This window comes from Antennarius striatus, chromosome 17, assembly GCF_040054535.1.
Source record: "Antennarius striatus isolate MH-2024 chromosome 17, ASM4005453v1, whole genome shotgun sequence".
Taxonomy (NCBI): domain Eukaryota; kingdom Metazoa; phylum Chordata; class Actinopteri; order Lophiiformes; family Antennariidae; genus Antennarius; species Antennarius striatus.
The window spans coordinates 17,421,963-17,441,912 of NC_090792.1; the positions used below are offsets into that span (position 1 = coordinate 17,421,963).

General features: G+C 43.1%; 2 protein-coding genes across 3 annotated transcripts in view; both read right to left on the reverse strand.

The window, feature by feature from the left end:
* Positions 1-915: 915 nt before the first annotated feature.
* Positions 916-12,003, reverse strand: map3k9 (mitogen-activated protein kinase kinase kinase 9). 2 transcript variants are annotated; one of them, XM_068339077.1, is made up of 12 exons: positions 11,498-12,003; positions 10,174-10,587; positions 6,937-7,117; positions 5,806-5,954; positions 5,423-5,598; positions 5,078-5,318; positions 4,721-4,843; positions 4,466-4,607; positions 4,267-4,379; positions 3,241-3,981; positions 2,688-3,088; positions 916-1,119 (listed from the first exon to the last, which is right to left on the reverse strand). In XM_068339077.1, exons 1-12 carry the CDS (start codon positions 11,877-11,879, stop codon positions 1,084-1,086), a joined length of 3,099 nt encoding a protein of 1,032 aa, XP_068195178.1. In that variant the 5' UTR covers positions 11,880-12,003; the 3' UTR covers positions 916-1,083. The 2 variants fall into 2 exon arrangements, with proteins under 2 accessions (XP_068195178.1, XP_068195177.1); XM_068339076.1 differs by lacking the exon at positions 916-1,119 and having other exon boundaries at positions 2,634-3,088.
* Positions 12,004-17,018: 5,015 nt separating this feature from the next.
* Positions 17,019-19,950, reverse strand: part of slc8a3 (solute carrier family 8 member 3) — an 89,403-nt gene continuing 86,471 nt past the window's right edge. The window contains exons 7-8 of the mRNA XM_068338684.1: positions 19,038-19,307; positions 17,019-18,243 (exon numbers count right to left, since the gene is read on the reverse strand). Coding sequence (XP_068194785.1) covers positions 17,867-18,243; positions 19,038-19,307 — 647 coding nt within the window. The 3' untranslated portion in view covers positions 17,019-17,866. The remainder of the gene's footprint in view (positions 18,244-19,037; positions 19,308-19,950) is intronic.

The following is a 19,950-nucleotide window of genomic DNA, read 5'->3' on the forward strand; positions in this document are numbered from 1 at the left end:
TTGCTCGCTAAGCAATCAGTATGTCAAATAATGTCTTTAGGTAGCTCTCATTATATGAGCTCATATCTACAACCAAACAGTTAAGGCTCCAGCTTTGATTTAAAAATAATCAAGTATAAATTCTAACAGAAACACTTCGGTAAACTGTATAAGGCCCTGAAGACTTTTGTTCTCAACAACAAGAATGGGCCTGTAGGTGATAGCGATCCATTTGATGATAGCATCGGTTAGCCCAGGCTGCACTACACCATTATAGTGTGATGCACATGACTTGGCTCTGAATGGTTCAACTCATTCCTGCAGTATCTACACACAACATCAGCTTTATCTACAGCTTCTTAAAAGGAAATTTACCATCCAACACACCGGTGGAGGTCTTCTCAATCGTTTGACCTTCATGAGATGATTTCAGTTGATCTACCAGGTGATCATCCAGGTGAAATAACGGGAGGGAATTTATTAAAAAAAAATAAGTTTCCACATTGATTGAAAGCTGTATCATGTCTTATCTGGAAGTACACATGCTGACTTTGCAGTCTGTGCATCCTCAAATACAATCATACGTAGAAATTATTTCTCATTGATGTTACATCGTTAATCCTTTATCTGATCAGCGTAGAGACGAGCAGATCGTGATTGAATATTCACTTTTGGGAGAACTGTATTTGAGGAAAATGCTCTACCTTCTCCACCAGCTTATGTTTAACTGTGTGCTGTTTGGAGTTGAGCAAATAGAGGACGGTGACATTTATAGCTTGTTTTGTGTCCTAAAAAAGCGTCCCGCCGCGGTGGAAATCAAAACACTTCTGCAGTAACTGCAGAGCAAAAAATACACTGTTGTGTTACAACCATTCATTAGATAAGGACACCGAGAATTAGATTGTTTGCTATGATTTTACTCAAATCAGTGTGTTCCAGTGCAAATACAAGTCAGTCAATTACAGCATCATTCCCAGCCTCAACAATCAGTAACAGTGAGTTCAGCTTATTTGTGGTAATGCTTCAGACGCCTCAGAGGGACGACCTCTTAGACTATGTTTTGTACATCATTCACATAAACATGCCTATCGGGTCAAATGCGGATCAAACCTGAGGTCCTCCAGAAAGGATACTTGACATCTGAAATTGAAAGAAACAGGCATGAAGAACAGAATCAGTGTGACGACAACCCAGGAACCCCTTTTTGATTGATGGGTTCAGGGTTACATTCGTGATTTACACCGACGGTTAATTCATAATCATAATCTGTGAAATCAAATTCATTCCAGATTCTTGTCATCAAATCTTCATTTTCCCCCATTTCAAAGCTTCAAATATTCAGCTTTTTTTTTTTGTCAGATAAAATAAAAAAGAAAATCCCAAATTCTCAAATTGAAAAAGGAAAAAATACTTTAAAAATGGCTTCAACAATGAAATTAAAATACTGATTAATCACTTGAGCATGTTTGTTTTGGGCCTCTAAATGAGAAGCTGCTTGTGCACATGTTAAAGATGGTGGGTAAAATAAAATGAAAATAATTTTCAATAACAATGTAACAGAGACTTACAAAGCAGGTGAAATGTGGCTGAACTTTGTTAGAAGACACATTTAACTTTAAAAATCTAATCATTTGACAACAGGAATGAAGGCAACAACAATGTATTACAAAATTAATAAATTAATAAGTAAATAAAATAAACCTTTAATAAATATAAAGTAATCGAGAATAACCACCCCACACGCCACCAGGGCGTGTTTCATCAAATAATTAAACTCATGACATTCTTTATAGTTGAGGTCACTGGATGCAGCTCGATACGCGTCGGACATTAATTACGTTGTTTTTGCGACGTATTTTACACGTTGATGGGTCGTTACTCAATACAAGTGATCAGTGATGACAGGTGATCAATACAAAATAGCAACGCGCAAACACAGCAGTTTTATCTTTTAGCAAATGACAAATAATCAGACGTTATGACAACGGAATAAACCTCAAGCTACATTCATGATGCTTCACAAAAGTGCACTTCATTTAATGCACAGTCTTGAACTCCAGCTTGAAATGAAGAAGAGGATGTAAAGCTTTGTGAAAACCGCCATAAGCCATTAACCTCCAGTGAGGTCAAACGCCCCCATGCCTCTGTTTGTTTGGTCTGAGCCCCCAGCACTCCACAAAAGCTTTGAAAATATGAGTAGTTTTTGCAGAATTAAGGTAAATGTAGAAAATACTATAACAATATGAAAGAAAATGGACAGAAATTCTCTGGTCAGCACCAAAATCGAACGGGTTTTCTGCCGCTCCGTTTCCGATCCAGTCAAGTTTCGTCGACAAATCGTCGACGAGTAACAGGTTTCAGTGAGATGTCAGAGAAGAGCTTTACTCTGTCCCTCTCAAGCATTATCAATCACTATTGGGTCGTGTGAGATTTTCAAATATTTCTCACGGTTTTTTTTAAGCAGTTTCAGGTGTGACGTTGGAGGATTTCCATCACAAATGGTCAGAAAGGTAAAATATTCACAGTAAAATTTATTCCTCAAGTTTAGTGTTAGGAAAGTAAAGATGAAGCGCCCCCACTGGTTAAAGCTAAAAAACAGCTTCTTTTTGTAAATGCTAACTGCCCCCCCCCCCTGAACCGGTCCAAAGGCCGAGTTAGGACCAGAACCCGGGTCTCTGATGGTAAGGGGACTCTTTGGGCAGGCTGACCTCCGGTCTGCAGAGCGGGACGGTTCCATCCCTGCACTGGCCTTCATCCAGCTGATCCAACAGGTTCTCATTCTTACGGGGGGAGTAGGGGGTCGGGGCCTCCATAGGGGTGGGCAGCACCGCCGGGTCTCTACCGAACTCCACAGTTGGAGGAGTCCCCGTACTGGATGTGTGGGCGGGGGACTCCCCGTTACCCGGGTTGTGTCCGTTTCCCCTGGGCCTGGCTTCTGCCCAAAACACCTCGCTGAGGGCGCGGGGCGAAGGCCGAGGCCGGGCCACGAAGTCCAGGGTCTTGGGGCGTTCAGGAGCGCAACGACGACGGGGAGTCGGAGGGAACACGATGTTTGGATCGGGGAGGCGGGGGACCTCAGGACCGTCATCTTTGAAACCTCTGAGGCCTCCTGTTACAGAAAAAGAGGACAGAGAGAGGAAATAAATAAATTAGATTTAATTCAACGAATGTGGGGTGACTAAATATCACCAGACAGGCTCTAAAACTTCAGAATGGACCCTTCACACCCACACCGCTACATCTAGAATCAAAGCAGACTACCTGGGCTCTCTAGAACCGTCTTTTCCGGCAGCGGCTCCAGATTATTCGGGGGGCAGCTCCTCTTGATGGCCCCGTCCGACGGCGTTCGACGCAGGCTGCGAGAGCCGCTCGGGGCAGAGGGCACGTGCGTGGGCGTGAGAGACTGACGAGGGTTACGCTTGAAGCTCTCCAGGTGGGTGTTGACCAGCGGGTTGACGGGCGATCGGGTGGGCGGGGGCGGCGATGTGGGGCGGCAGGCCAACAGCTCCTCGCTGTCGGAGCGCAGCAGCGATCGGGTGGAGTTGCAGTCGGACACGGACGATAAGGACAGCAGCGTGTAGGAGGTGGGGACGCCCCGCTCGGGCAGCGAGGGCGCCGGAGGTCGCAGCGGGCTTTCCCGTCTGAAAAGTTTGCGAGTGGTGGGGCTGGTGCTTCGCCTCTGGCCCCCGGATCTGTGGAAGAAACCCTCCCAGCGAGGTTTGATGCTCTCCTCCGGTTGGGCTAAAGTCAGGAGGTTGCAGCCCAAACCAACGGCCGCCAGCAGAGCTCCACAACCTAGGAGGACGAGTTCAGACCGACGGCCCCCGCCGGGGCTCTTCCTGCACGGCAGCGGTCCTGGAAGCTGGCTGCTGGGGCAGTACTCATCTCCATCATCATCATCATCAGCAGCAGCTGTGTGGCCCTCCTTATGGAAGGGGATGCAGAGGTAGGACTGACCAGGAGCTGCTCCCGGATCCGTCGTGAAGCAGCAGTCTTCGTTTTCTAAAACAACGGGCAAAAAAAAGCACAACAGGGAGGGAACATTAGTGACCAAGAAAATGAAAGGCACATCTCTGGGATGATTTTGAGATGTTTAACTTTTAAATCAGCAAGCATAGACATCTGATCGTGGATGCCTTCGGCTGGCGAGGTTTTATTTGGACTGCGAGTCATAAAACATAAAACACGAGGTTGTTGGATGCCTGCTGCATCGTCCCTTGAATTCAAGTTGTTTTCAAGCGACAGCAATCACAGTTTTCTTTAGATTTAATAATCTGGCTTGATTACCCATCTCCAGAAGGCTAGGCACGCCAGGAACCGCAGGACTGTGTCTCGGGGATCGTCGAAGGTTTGGGGCGCTGCAGGATCGCTGCCTGCTGCCCTCGTGAGGAGGCTTCACGCTTTTTTGTAAAAGATAAACACAGAAATCATGCAAAATAGGCACAAATTTTATTTTAGGATTATTTCCAGACTTATTTCCCGTTACCTGGCATCGGCGCTGTGCTCTCTGTAGGGGCCACACCCACGGGTTCTTCCTTTTTTCCTGGAGCCCTTCCTCTCACTCACTTCATCATCCTGCTGGAAGCATGCGTTGCGACCCCAGGCTGCACATCCCTCCCCTGGAGTGACTTAAAAATAGGACATCAACTATGAGACTTGCTATGACACAAAGTCTGTCCTGATTGAAAGTAAAGGATGAAGCGACTCAGGCTTTAAAATCGAGGCTTTTGGAGGTTCTTACGCTGGATGGCTCTCAGGCGGGGCAACACCGGTGGACTGGTCTGAGGACTGGAGCCGCTGCTCAGCAAACTCCTCCGCCGATCGTGTGAGGGGGACGCCTGCACCGTGATTTTGTGCTGGAAATCTAAATTAGTATTTAAGAAATATGAATTAGTTCAGGAAATTAGGGAATCTGATTTATCCACTTTGAGAAAAATGCAATAAAAACTGCAAAAATAAAGTCATTAAATGCAACTACCAGCATATATTATGCAATATTCCTAAAGTTGTGTGATCCAAAATAATTACTTCATTGACAAAAACTCTAGATGACATCTTTTGCACCGACTCTAACTTTGACTCATTGTACTTGCCGTACCTGACGGCAGGCTGATCCTGTTCCCATCCTTCAGTTTAAGGCGGTTGCGGCGGAATTTGCCCTGCCTGCTCTCCACGTGAGGCTTTTCCCTGTAGAGCTGGTGGATGATGATGTTGAGCTCTCGCTCCAGGATGTGGATCTCCCTCTCGGCCAGTTCCTGCTCACGCCTCCTCAACGCCTCCTCCTGGTACTTCTGCTGCAGCGCCGCTTGGGTCAGCTCCTCCTCCCAGGATCGCAACTCCTGAGTGAGATGGGGGAAAAATTAAAAACGCAACCGGCCTCATTTCTGGAATATAAATACATCACCTGGAAATACATTACGAGGTTTAATCCAATCATCCTTACCTTCTCCTTGGTCCTCAGTTGATCAAACATTTCCTGGATCTCCAGCTTCCAGTCGTTCTGCAGGGAGTGGAAGGATTCTGCCGGCATCTCAAAGAAGCCGGACTCCTCGATGGCCGTCAGCTGATCCAGAATAGCGGTGAACTGGGGTCGGGAGTGAGAATCCGGACTCCAGCAGTCTAAAGGAGGAAGTTTAAGCCTTAGTTTGTTCCATTTTTGACCCTTCACGTGGTTCCAGACATTGATAATACATCCAGAAGGGCTCATTTCTTTCTGCTTGACCTACTTGTTCCATTACTAATGAATGTTCTGCTTTTCTAGCTGTCCATTTCAAAATGTTTGGGCTCAATTCTACACTTCACGTGATGCTATTTTGTTCCACTTACCCTCCATGAGACGTGCAAAAGGCTCAGGGCAGGTCGAGGGGATGGGCAGCGCCAGTTTGTTCATCGCCACTCCGTAAGCCACTGCAAGACCATCGATACCCCGGAACGGTACTTCTCCAGTCAGCAGCTCCCACAGAAGCACACCGTAACTTTATTCAAAACAGACAAACATTTTAAAAATTAACCTGTATAGCACTGCAACAGTCACGCAATGACAGTCCGTGGATAAATGAATATAAAAGGGATGACTGCTTCTGCTAGAAATCCCTTCATCCTGCTGGACTTCATGAACAACATGACAGATCAGACGGATCACATAATAGTCAGAAATGATTTAGGTTTTGAGACTGTAAGACGTGACAGTTTCGTGACATGTGAAAGTAAAATACATCTATTCAAGTTTCTAGAAGCCAGAACCTCAACTTAAAAAGCAATAATCACAACCTTTTTAAAATTAAACATTCACCGTAGCTTCTAAGCTAAAACTGAGTCAACATAGAAGATTTCATATTTTAAAAAAAGGTAAAAAAATTAAGTCTTATAATAATAAAATCTGTGTCTCGGAGCATCTGGAGACTTGGTTTATGCCGTACCAGCGTATTTTCCATTTCTGTTTTTGTTTTTTAATACAGCAACTTACCAACACATCAGCATTTTATTATCCAAATTATATTTTGTCATATTTGAATTATTAACCTGTATATTTCCTTATTTTTGCTCTTATTATTTGATGCTTTCTTGCCTTTTCCAGCATAAGATCAGGAGAATCGCCTCACATTTCACTACACATGTAAAATTTAACAAATTAAAACTTAAGTACTGAAATAGAACATTAAACAGTGCTGTTATACACCACATTGTGTCAATGTTAATTTGCCAACCAAGTGCTTAAACTTAATTTTGCATGCATATTTATAAAGTACTCTTCATGCCCATCTAGCTTTGGAAGAAGAACAGAATGTCAATGACAATGAGGCAATCTGTGCTTTGTTACTATGGCAACTGCTGAGCTGCCTGAGCTGGACTTGTTCTTGTGCTGGGTGGATAACTGTATTCTGCCTCCAGTTTCCAGACCACTTCTACAAAAAACCGTGCAGTTTGTTTATCTTATAAATCCCCTCTCCTGCCCACCTCCAGATGTCGCTACCCTTGGAGAACGTAGACGAGCGGATGACTTCGGGGGCCATCCAGGCGTAGGTGCCGGCGGCGCTCATCTTGGTGGTGCGGTGCCACTCCCGAGCCAGCCCAAAGTCTGTGATCTTCAGAGTCTTGTTGCTGAGGTCTTCCATCTCCACCCTCTCCAGGATGAGGACTGGAGTGGGGCGGGCAGCGGCGGAGCGGGGGGTGGATGAGGAGGATTTTTGGTTGGAGGATGGGTCGGGAGGTTGGAGGATGTGTGTTCACATGCAGATTGGCAGAGGGGTTCGACGGTAAAGTAAAACGTGTCAGGTGATCATAACCGTGTGATTGTGATGTTTGGCGAAATTACGGTGGAACGCAAACATTAGACAAAAGGTGGGTGAACGGAACGGGGCGTGGTCGGTGGAAGGTGGTGATGGAAGGATAGGAGCAGAAAAAGAGAGAAACAAACAGAGAAAGCGAGAAACAGTGAGGCGTGACAGAAGAGGAAAGCAGAGATGAATAACCTTGATCAATACCAATGATCTCACTGCGTCTCAAACAAACACTTACACTCCAGATAAAACTACAGAAATAGCCTGTCGGTACACTCCCATTTGCTCTGATTGGCTGTAAAAGCCCTCCCAGCATGCTCCTCCTGACCACATGTTCGCCAGGACATCTGTTGGGGCTGTGCCCAGAGCAGAGGGTGTGTCTGCAGGCTGCGGTGAGCATCAAGCAGCCCTTCATGAGACAGGTTCCAGAAGAACCATCGATGTAACGGCTACAGCTTGAGAATCAAAAATAGTCGGTTCAGTCGAGTTAAGTCGTTCTCGATTACACGTTGGTTTACAAAAAAAATAAAAATCAAGTTTACTCCATTTTACTCAACTTGACGTCTGTCTGCCAGAAAAATATTGGAATCATAAAATCACTACAAAAGACCTTTAGAAACACATAATTTCATGTTACTGTACAATAAATTTGAATGAAAACATAATATATTAAAATATGTTAAATTTTAATATCTACCATCTATCTATCTAACACTCGTGATTCCCGCGATTGTTTTGAATTCAGATTACCGGTAGCTACTGTCTACATTCTCATTCATTTGTTACTTAAATTATTCTTTTTACTATTGCAAAATAATATGTATTTGTTTTATAACTTTTAAAAAGGACTTGATCATTCATTCATAAATACAGCATCCGAGATGTGCGGTAAACATTGGCAAATTATATTAAAAAATAAACGTGCACGTCTAAAGGAAGGAGCACAAGCTTTAAGTTGTTTGCAGAAGAGATCAATAAGGATTTGTTTCCAATAGCTACACCACTGGGGTGATTGGAGAAAGGTGGAATTTTTATGTTATTACAGTTCCTTTAGTAGACGAATTCTCTGATCATGAGACTTGAAGAAGAAGAAGACAGAGAGATGAAAAAACCAACTACTTTTACATCTTTAAGGAACTGACCTTCAGAATTTTGTCACTAACCGCTTCATTCCCACAATGATGCGTCACAGGGTGGGGTTTCAGCGTGCCACAACTTTTATAACCGTTGATTAAATCAGTTTGTCATCAAAGTGGTTTGGACCCCAGAAAGACATAAAAATAGCGTCTTGTGAGACGTCTAACGCTGGTGCAGCCTGAACACTGATTTAATTGTATATCATGAACCAACAACTTCTAATTCAGAAAACAAGACACAGGTACGACATTCTGGCTTTAAACATATAAAAATCTTCATGTGTTTTCACTTCTTACACTAGAAATCTGGAGTTAAAACACTTGTTTGCGTTTGTGAATGATTCATTCTGTACTTTCCTGTCCTGGGACGGGGTTTTCCCCACGTAGGACGACAACCAGTTAGAACGACTAAAGCAGGCTACTGGAAGTGAAGCGTCTGCCGCTGATCCCCAGAGAACGGACCAATGGGAGGCCAGAAGCTGGTTGTGTGTGTCGCCTGAGCCTCCAATGGGGAGGCTGGAGCAGAGCGTCGGGCAAATCCTCAGTAATAGGCTTGGGATTTAGGGGATCCAGTCGGGTAAAATGAGAGATTAAAAGCGCTCTACAAACATACAGACAGACTCCTCTTGCTTTCTGCTCCCGCTACTGGAGATCAAATCACACGTGTGTAAAATGGACTAAACAGAGAGATAATTAAAAGTCAATGAAGTTTCTCACTTCTAACTAAATGGAACACATCTGTGTATTTGAATACCTCCAAGTCCTGTTTATTTGGCATGAAAATAAAAACTCATTTGGTAAAATAAAGGGATGAATGTAGGAATTTAATTTCCTAAGCATTGCAAGATTTTTTGAATTCCATAAATACTTGAGAGCTGATTCCAGTGATACTTTAAGAGGTGACACCTTTAATGAGGTATCACTCTCAAAAATAATACGGAAGAGTCTTTCTATAGTTTAGCCTATAATTTGACCAAAACATTTGATTATAAAGAGTAAATCAATATGTGAAAGGGGGGGACATGTTTGAATTAAATCTGTTGTTTGATCCACAGGAAGTTATAAATGTTAAACGTTCTCCTTCTACAATTTCTCAAAGGTGAAGCTTGACAAAATCAGCAATATGAAAACTGCACCCTGCTTTTTTTATTCCAGACGGAAGGAGACATGAAAAAGAAAAAGAAATGTCAAATCCATAATGAAAAATCTATGCAGGTTATTTTAAACCACTTCAATATTCTCTTGACTTCAGACACAAATAAATCCCTACAATGAAAATTCAGTCGGTCTCTACTCCATAGAAATCCAGTGAAGTTTTTTCACCCTCCAAACGACACGAGAACCCATATTGTTATTTATCATATGAATTAAAAAGCACCTCATAACCAGAAATCATGAGATTACGTCGATGTCACGGCGACTCCTGAGCCACCCCCCACCTTGGATGCTTCAAGATAAGAGGCTATCATGAAGATTCAGCTTAGAAAAGGCGTAAATAAGATCTATTTGCAACACTTTTGGGATTTTAGGGCATCTGGAGTCTTCATTAAGCTTCACCGGCTGTATTTTATTACTGATTGCTATTTGAACCCATCTCATGTTTATTTTTTAGCTCTTTAAGAGGATTTTGCAAACATTTTTTGCAGAAAGGTTTTGTGAACAAAGAAAGTTTGCAGACTTTTCCATCGGCACAAACAACAAATTTTAATTTTCACCCTCTTTCAATTGATTATTCATAAAAATATAAAAGGTCACACAGAACATATGGAGGATCTTACTGTTGCTGGACTTGAGGTCGCGGTGGATGATGGACACGATGGCCTGGCTGTGGAGGTAGAACATCCCCCGAGCGATCTGGACAGCCCAGTCCACCAGCGTGCACGGGGGGATGCGCTTCCCAGCGAGGGCCCGATTGAGGGCCCCTCCCCGGGCGTACTCCATGACCAGACACAGGTTGGGCTCCAGCAGACACACCCCCAGCAGAGCCATGATGTTTGGATGGTTGAGCATGGCGAACAGTTTGGCCTCCTGTCGCACGCTTTCCAGAGTCTGCTCAGCGTCCTCGTCGGGGTCCCGTCGTGCTGCCTTCACCGCCACCTCAAACCCCCGCCACACGGCGCGGTAGACTTTTCCAAAACCCCCCACCCCGATGATTTCCTCCAGGGTCAGCTCGGAGAAATCGATCTCCAGGACTGAGGAAAAGATGCAAGAAAAGTGGAAAGAATTTAGAGATAACCCCAACATGTGACACCCCAACCCCACCACGCTCCTTGAAGAACTTTAGAGGTAGGGGGTCATCCTGTCTGATGGTGGGGAAGCTCTAAAGCAGGTCGGACCGTTGAGGGATGCCATGATTAATCCACCTAGCTGCCCTAAATACAGAATCTGGTTGAACTGCCCCTCCTTATGTCACACAAGGGATCCGACTTAAAATCTGAGACGCTAAGAGGAGAAGGAAAGGAAGGATGAATGAAAAAGAAGATAAACCCCCTCCCTGCATTAAAGGTGTGATGGATTCTAACTCTCAGTCGGCTACACAGACTGACCTTGATGAATATTTTAGTTGGGACTGTGCAGGAAACTAGGCCAGCTGCCTGGCGATGGATGAAAGATGGATGAGGATGTATGTGGTCCAACCCAAACAACTGGAGGTGTGGCCTTAAAACACACTTCAGCAGCTGAGACCAGCATCATCCTGCACACACCTCATTCAGACAATGAAATCTTTTCTGTTTCCCCCACTTTAGATTCTGCACATTTCCCTTTACAGGCATCATGGAAATGAATGCACATCACGCACGACCACATCTCCTTCTGACACAGCTTGTGGAGGACTTTCTGCTGGGGACGCAGAGCTACACCGTGCATTGTAATTTGAGAGTTGAGGCGGGGTGCATCACTGAGCAGCTGGCAGGCAGAGTGATGAATAATGGTCCTGATGCTGAGGATGCCCGGGCCAGCGGGTTTCTAGGCCATCGGGAGTGCGCAGCGCCTGCCGTGACACAGCACTCCCCATCCCTGTCTGGCCTTTTAAACTAAAAACACAAGGGAAGACTTCAGCTTCAGGGGTTTCATCTGGAGCACAATGGGATGGATACTCACGGTGCAGAGGCGGGACTGAGTACTGCTGCTCGGAGTTGTCCCGCATTTCCTCCGGAATGCCATTCCCTTTGCTCACATAATTAGATGGGAATATTCCCACCCGGTCTGCTATCATACCGGTCCACCATCCTTCATCTCCCGACACCAGGGAGTCTTTAGACAGGACCTCCACCAGGTCCCCTCTGCGCAGACTGAGCTCGTCGTCTGCAGTCGCTTCATAGTCGAACACGGCCGTCCAGAAGCCGGACGCGGCGGTTCCAGGATCCGGTGCGGCGCTGCTGCCATTCTCCGGAGTCGGCCAGCGAAACACATCCGCTTCTTCCGATGACAAGCACGCCTTGGGACTCAAACTATTGTCCAAAGCGGGTTTGAAGACATCCATGGACGCGATCCATAGGGGCGACCTGGTTCTCTGCACCTGACGCGGATGGCTCGGTGCGCCCTGCGTCCGCGCACACAGCTAGGTGGCGGCTAATCCCGCACACAAACACCGCAGGGAACTGGAAACATAATCCCGCAGCATTGTCTGCCCCTCCAGTCCCACTATCTAACCAGTTTGATGGGTCTTGGTGCACAATTCCTCACCAATCATCGCTGGAAGTCATCGGACGCGATGGTTTTTATTTTAAGCCAATTGTATCACCGTGCGAATCAGACGCGGCTTCTTATTGGTCCGCCGACACGTCAGTAACAGCTGAGCTCCCGCCCCTTCCTCCCCAATTAAACACAAGAAAACGTTGATTTTCTTCAAACTGTCTCCTTTATTTAATTGTAGACCCCCTCCCCCCGCCAACAAAAAACAAAACAAAAATAAAATATGACTAAACATAACAGAAGCTTCAGGTTTAAATTCCATGCACAGAATCCAAAGTAAGGAGTAGAAAACAGTCAACAAAACAAACAATCCCAACGAATTCAGTCATGTGACAGAGGAGAAGGTGTGTGTGCACCTGTGTGTAGTTTAAACTCCATAAAAACATATTTAAAGATTTATTTTACTTGATTACACCAGGTAACATAAAATATACCCTGGGCCTTGAGGAAAGGTTCAGACGGGCCTGGTGTACTAACTGTGGAGATGCAATGACACTGTTTTACATATTTAGTTTGGTGGATGGAAAACGAGCAGAAAACCAAGTTTAAGTCCTGATGCACAAGAAGCTGAACCGGGAGAGATGAGGAGAGTGGGAGGAAATAGAAAACAGGAAACAGGAAAGCAAGTGGTACAAATGACATGAAAAATGTGATGAAACACAAATTTTAAAACAAACTCATGACGCACAATGTCAATCTGATTCTTGAATTTTGAAGACTGATTATTTAATGAAACAATCAGTCAAAGGTTCAACTTTAACAAGTCAAACTTCTGACATATGAAGCAAAACATGTACATAAAATTTCCTTCTTTAATTATGAGACAGTTATTCAAATTCGTATATAATTACATCACATTTTAAATGATTGAATGATCACAAATTACCTGATCTATTATTTTGCATCATTGTTGGATTGGCTTCTGTTCATCTGTATAAAACAGCTGGATGACAACATTTTTCTTTATTTTCATCAACATTTGCCTTTCCGTTTTCCCTTGTTTGATGTTAATGGAACCATCTGGTTGCACTTTTTCCTGCTGTGAGTGGAGAATTAAATTATTCTCAGAGATCTTTTGGCACCGGAGGACATTTTGATGAGTCTTTTGACTTGAATATTGAACATAATTTAGAGGCAAAGCCAAATAGTACAGCGTCACAGTGGGCACATTTTGGTTTGAAGGCAAATGAAAAAGAAATTTGCAGGATGACACCAAACCAGCAAGTACCTCAAATCAAAATAAATAAACAAATAAAAACACTTAAGGATTATGACTTATTCTTCTTTATAGTATTTTATATAATTAAAATTGTGATTAGAATAATATAGTAATTCAGTAAGTGCTTTTGATTTGATATTTGGAAAAATGTTGATCAAATTTTACCTTATTATCTTTTAAAGACTCTTATTTTTGATTGAACATCAAATCCACATTTAGTCTGATTTGATTTTGTGAGTGTAAAAGTAAAACAGAAAGGAAAGCAAGGAAGACGGGACCATGAGGTAATCGATCAAGCTGTCATGTGACCAACAGTAAAAGTTACTTTGAAGCTTTCAGCCATCGAACTTTTTGGTTCGATTTTAGATATTTGTCTTTAAATCTGAATTTTAGAATTTTCTACTGCTTCCAAAGTGTAAATGATCTTTATTGTTCTGAACAATGTTGTGAAAAAACACACAAAACCACTAAGAACAGGAAGGATATGTCCCGGATTGGCACGGCTAAAGAGACAATCAAGACACAGACAAGCTGAAGAAACATTTTTGAAATGGTACAAATATTAGGAGTCATTGCAACATGTTTCTTTCCATTAATTCCTGGAAGCTCAAGAAATCCCAGTTCTCACTGTCAAACTTGTGCTTAGTCACTGCAACATGTTTTCAATATAAATATAATAGCACCAAATACTGACAAACGATTTGATGAAGACCCTAAAAACACACATTTTGGAGATTTTCAATCTTAAATGAAATGATATAGTTTGCTTGTGGAACTGTTTCAGAGTTTTTCCTTATTCCTCTAAAGTGATGGAGAAAAAAAAAGATGATACTGGGAGTTTATCCTTCTGAAACTCCAGGTCAGCACTTTACCAGATTAAAGTCACTCTGTCAGGTTTAAATCAATGCAGCCAGTGTTTGCACACGAACCAGAAAGCTGCTTTTTTTATTCCACAGCAGAAGAACAAAATGTTTCGACCTTAAAACACCATCAGCTTTGGAAATTTGCTCGTTTATTTTGACATCTCATTGCAGGCCAAGAAAAACATGCCCATTCATTAAAATGTGTCCCTTACACACACACAAAAAACACAAAGAGAAAAGAACATTATTCACCTAATCCATTAAGCTTTCCTCAGTGTCACAACATCTTCAACCACAAGTCCAATTATTGAATATTTGACTTTTTGTGAAAGCACCAGAAGAGTAGTGCCTGGAGGTGTCTGATAAGTCATCTTTTACAGCATGAAAACATGTTTTTAAGACGAAGTGACCGAAATCTTGAGTCGTGCCGTTGTGAAGATCAACAACCACACCGCCTGTGCACACAACTGATACGAGGTTTCTCCAACTCCACACAACCCGACAGAGAAAAATCACAAAATGCAAACAAATAAAAGCAGCTTTTAGAGTTAAAACCAACAACACTGCAAATTCAGTGAAATCCTGAAAATTTTCTGAACTAAAAAGCGAAAATATTGCAAAACAAAATGATTAAAAACTTTACATTTCCACCGACTCCAGATAATTTGTGGATGAGACGTGAAAATCGTGTTGACATGCTGCCTCTCCTCGAATGCACCTACACCATGTCTACGAAAAGTTACACCGAAAATTATGTACATCGTGAGGGTTTGGTGTTGGAGGCTCTCCCCGAAAAAGGTGAAACGGGAGTGGGGTGAGCAGGTGTGGTCCACAGCCAGGAAAGAGCATCTGATTCAGCCATATTTACAACACTGCTCACCAAAGGAAGAACTCTGAGGATGATGATGATGAGGAGAAATAGAGAAGAAGAACCACACGGACTCAAGATTGACATCCCATCTTGTAATGTCACGCCACTTTCTGTATATTAGCTTCTGAACCCATGATGTATCCTCCTTCTTTGGTAATCACTTGGATGATTTTAAATTAGCAAAGAATGTATTGGATATTAAAACAATTTTTTAAACAAATTAAGAAGGGTTCAAGACTTTTCTCCAATTTAGAAAAAAAAAAAAGCACCAGCCATGTGTTAAGTAGCTTTCAGCAGCAGAATCAAGCTGCTTCAGAATTCACGCCTGCGACAGTCTCTTGGCTTCTTCCTGGAAGAGTTTCAATCTAAAATGAGCATCACCCAAGTTCATCACGAAATGATGAAAAACAAAAGTGCAGTCAGTTTCATGAGTCATCTTTGAAATGTTATGAACTGGAGAAAGGTGACCCCCTCAGGAGACGAATGATGTCATAAACAGAGGGTACTTATCGCAGCTTCTTGCCTCAAGGAGAATTTAAGATGAGGGGAACAAGTGGCAACAAGACAGCTGAAAACACTCTTTCTGACAAGATCGCATGCGAGGCCCACGTTCTTATGCAAGGACTTAACATATATGTATGCTTATTTAAACATGAATACATAATGTGTTTCACGTTATAATCTATCAAGAATTTTCTTGATCTCAGAAAAGGTGGGCGACGGGGCTGACCTGTTTGCAACAACCTACACTTCTCACATATCCGGGTGTCAGATGTCGACTTCTGTATAGAGAAATTGATCAGGTCAAACAATCCACGCAACTCAAGCCTCATTTTGAGGTTGATGAAGTATATTTTTACGCTTCTCTGTAAGTTTAATAAAAATTACCCTGCATACAATTGTCCTGAAGGAGGAAATTAGCCATAGAGACTCAAACATTCTTATGCATGTTTATTTCTGCAGTAAATTCACAATTTAATATGGGCCTCTATGCGTTTCAAACATTAACACAATTATTTTTTGGAACTCAATGGTCAATGTGTGATCTCGAGCTTCATATGCTCCTGCAAATGGATAGAAATGTCAAGGCAGTTTTTTTTAAAAATGGTTGTGATGTACTGCAGAAATGGCCAGTGGTGTGTTGTTTCATACTTTTTGTTAAAAATCAGAAATATTTTGAGTTTTAATCCCAATATTTAGACAGAAATACAGAGAAAAGACACACTCATCAAGCTCAGAGTCCTGAACTGACGCATGACAGGAGGCTAGCATGAAACTGTCACTTCAAGTGGCAAAGCCCTTAAATAAGTGAACATTTCTGATGTAAATTGACACAGCCTGGACTTTATTTTCTGTTTGCTGAAGACCTGTGGCCTGAACCAAAAAACGGGCAGTTTGACTTGCTTTTAGAATCAGAATAAAGTTTTTTATCTGCTTGGTTTTCAGCTTGTTATGTCGCCCCCAAGTGGCCAAAATGCGTAAAAGCTGCTTTAACAGTGGTTTGTGTGACACTTCAGAGAGAAACTCTTCACTTATTCAGCTCAGCAAAAGGCCAGTCAGCGTGTGCAACCAAAAGCCTCCCTCTCCACAGGCACTCTGTTCAGTCTGCAGTGACACTTTCAATCGTGGCCTTTTGCACATGTACAAGTAGAAGTCTCCATAAATAGAACTATACAGCAAAGTGCATGGAAGGAACAGTACAAAAATACCTCTGAATTTACCTCTGCAGCAACATATAGTTGTTGTTTTTTTAGTTGGATTTGAAAAGGTGAAAACTCGAGTCAGACCAAGATATCAGTAAATAAATAAAATACAATGTCATACTTTTACCTAGGCAAGATACATAACTCTTAGAAATGTGAAGACATCGTTCCAGTATATAGTTTGACCCCCCCCCATCCCCTCCCATTCCACTTTAACCACTGCAATCCTCTGTTGTTAGAGTAGAAGGTGACCACATTTAAACAAATATTCAAAATATACAGAAAATATGGAAATATATTATATATAGATAGGTATAGAGTACAGAAGTAATGTCCAGGGCAGTTTGACTGTGTTCACTGTGTCCACCTCTTCCTCCTTGCAGGTTTAAATGGTGATTGATCTGCCAGCATGAACAGTCACTGTCGCTCCTCTTCCTCTTCTTGTTTGTGTGATATCTGAGATCGCTCCTTAAGAAACTATGTAAATTTTAAAAAAAATTACTATGAATCAATCCCACTTTCACTCAGCGACGTAGATCCTTTGAGATATAATTTTTTCCTTACATCAGAAAATAGTTCTTTTATTCCTCTGCGTGTGTGTGTGTGTGTGTGTGTCTTTTTTTGTTCGATTTGTTTTTGATTTTTATCCCCAAAATACTTTTTAAAAAATGTCCTTCTCACCAGAAGTCGAGAAAAATATATACCTCTGATTGACTCATCTCTCTCCGGATATAAGACTGTGGTCTCTTCCAGTGGAATGCGGGACTAGACCCTGGAATCGGTATCTTCCAGCTTGACCCAATCCCAACTGTAAGCAAACTTGCGCAGGTTCAGGACGGCCCATCTACAACCAAGGCGAATGGGCCGGTTGGTGCAGGAGGGGGGCGCACCTCCAAGCATCCTCACAGAAGGGGTTGTGGGAGAGAGAGAGAGAGAGAGAGAGAGAGAGAGAGAGAGGGAGAGAGAGAGGGAGAGGAATAGGGGCGTCAGGGAAAACCCCAGGTTTACCTCTCTTATTTCGCATCCACACAAATTCCACAGTGAGAATTCACCCTTTTACCTCTGAAGCTGAACTTTTAACCCCTGTATGTGTGTTTTCTCTATGGTTTAGAAGTCCACTTAGAAGCCCTCTATATGACAGTATGCTTCCAAACTGGAGAAGAGGATGTAAAGGAACCAGAGGCTGAAAAAAATGGCTGACGTGGCCAGTCTGTGTCCCCGGGGTCCACCCAGTTCTCCTCCAATGTGGGCTCGGCGCCGGTAAAGCAGCACCGAGATGGCCAGGAAGGCGAAGATGGTGAAAAGAGTGACGGAAAAGGCCAATGAGCCAGCCTCCACCACGAACGGCTTCCCTTTCATGTGCCAGTAGATGGCTGCCACCGACCAGGCCATGCCGATACCCAGGAAGACGTTGACGGCGTTGCTGCCGGTCACGTTCCCGATGGAAGCGTCCGCGTAGGTGTCCTGGACTGCAGAGACCTTACTGGCAAAGGTGTCTGGAGAGAGAAGTCATTTGTTCTTAGCTTCTTCATTTGATTCCAGTTCTGCCAAATTTGTGCCTGCATTATTCAAAAAGTTATGAACAGATTTTGACAAATTTTTTTGGAGAGGCAGGATATGGCCCAATGAGAAGTTCTCCTACCAGAAGAGGGCAGCAGGCTCCATTACATATTATTTTAGATAAAGGTGTGCCACAGGGAGACTGAGATGTGACATCAGAAAGTATTAAGAGACAACTGAAAAACTTTATGGGAAAATGAGCTGCTTGGGTCAAAACATGCATTTTTGGTAGAAAATGATTTTGCCATCATAAAGAATACCATTATTATATATCATTACTTTTATTGGTCAGTGATGACCATGATTCCTGCTACCCTTCACCCTACTCTAGCCTGATCATTCTATTTCTTTATAAGGATAATTCTGGACCTGTCACTCAAAACAGAAGTAGTATTATGGAGGCCGGGGAAGTCTGGCATCTTCTCTGTATTGGTTTTTCTTTTAGTGTGTAATATTTATGCGTCTTTCTTTTCTTGCAGTGATGATTTATTAATGTGCACGCCAGACCTTTAATAACAAATATGCTGACAGAGTCAGGTTTTTTTTGTGTGATTCAATTCCTATCGAATGAAATTTAATCTGCCATCTTGATGACCAAGCATCTGCATTTCAAAGGGAACGTCGAAATTTCACGGAGTCTCACAATATTGTGAAATAATTAAAGAAGATTCACAGCAACGCACCCCTTTTTATTACATAGCACCAACTTTAGGGATCTGGGGCCTCTCACCTGGGACAGATGTACCGAGTGCCACGAACACCACAGCAGTGACCGAGTCCTTGAGGCCAATGGTGCATCCGAAGTGAGACGCTAAGTCCCCGATGACGGCCGTCAGCACGCCGATGATGACGATGGAGATGAAGAAGCAGGCCCAGCCATTCAGGTAGTCTGTGGGAGGAACACAGGCAAACAGGACCTTCCAGAAGACGGTGAGGAAGTGCATGACGTAGTCGAAACAGGATGGCAGCCGTTCTTCCCCAGTGTCCTCCTCGTCCTCATCTTCTCGGTGTAAGTGGGATTGAGTTGGGGGTGGGGGGTGGGGTGGGGGGGCAGGGGTCAGAGAATGGTGAAGGAGGGGATGTAGGTATGAAGAGGAGCAGCAGAGACAAAAAGATGATGGAAAAAAAGGAATATGATGGGGAGATAGAGAGAGCAGAGGGTAAAGAGACGGAGGAGTTGGTGAATGGTGGGATTGATGAAGGAGGTGACAAAGAGGGGAAGGGAAAAAACAACATTCACTTATAAAAGGCACTTGACTCATTCTTCATATTCATATTTGCCACAAGACATTATCTATTTAAGGGTTAGTCTTACTCTTGCGAATGAAAACTCTCATCTTAAGGTCAATATGTGGGTCAAGGAGAATTAATTTCTTCATACCGAAGCGTTTACCACCAGATGTGTAAGAGAGAGAGAGATTATCCTGAAGTATCAGCAACAAATAGCTGGCAGGTCTTTTATATTGTAGTTTCTGATAATCATATATTTTGAGTTCCTACTGATCTTGACAGCTTATTCCATCTTTGATATGTCATATACATGCTAACATTTTTAGCTCAGGGACTAAAGCAAATGAGGAGATGGCGACCTACTGTGTCCTAGAAGCTAACAGGAAACTTCAACGGACAGGAGGGACCGCTAT

Bases quoted from the DNA above. Each gene is read 5' to 3' on its own strand.
- map3k9 (XM_068339076.1), bottom strand. From the start codon at position 11,879: ATGGATGTCTTCAAACCCGCTTTGGACAATAGTTTGAGTCCCAAGGCG. The intron at 4,844-5,077 runs GTACGGCAAGTA...ATACTAATTTAG, and splicing joins CAGGATCAGCCTGCCGTCAG to ATTTCCAGCACAAAATCACG. The intron at 3,982-4,266 runs GTAATCAAGCCA...CCGTTGTTTTAG, and splicing joins GCCTAGCCTTCTGGAGATGG to AAAACGAAGACTGCTGCTTC.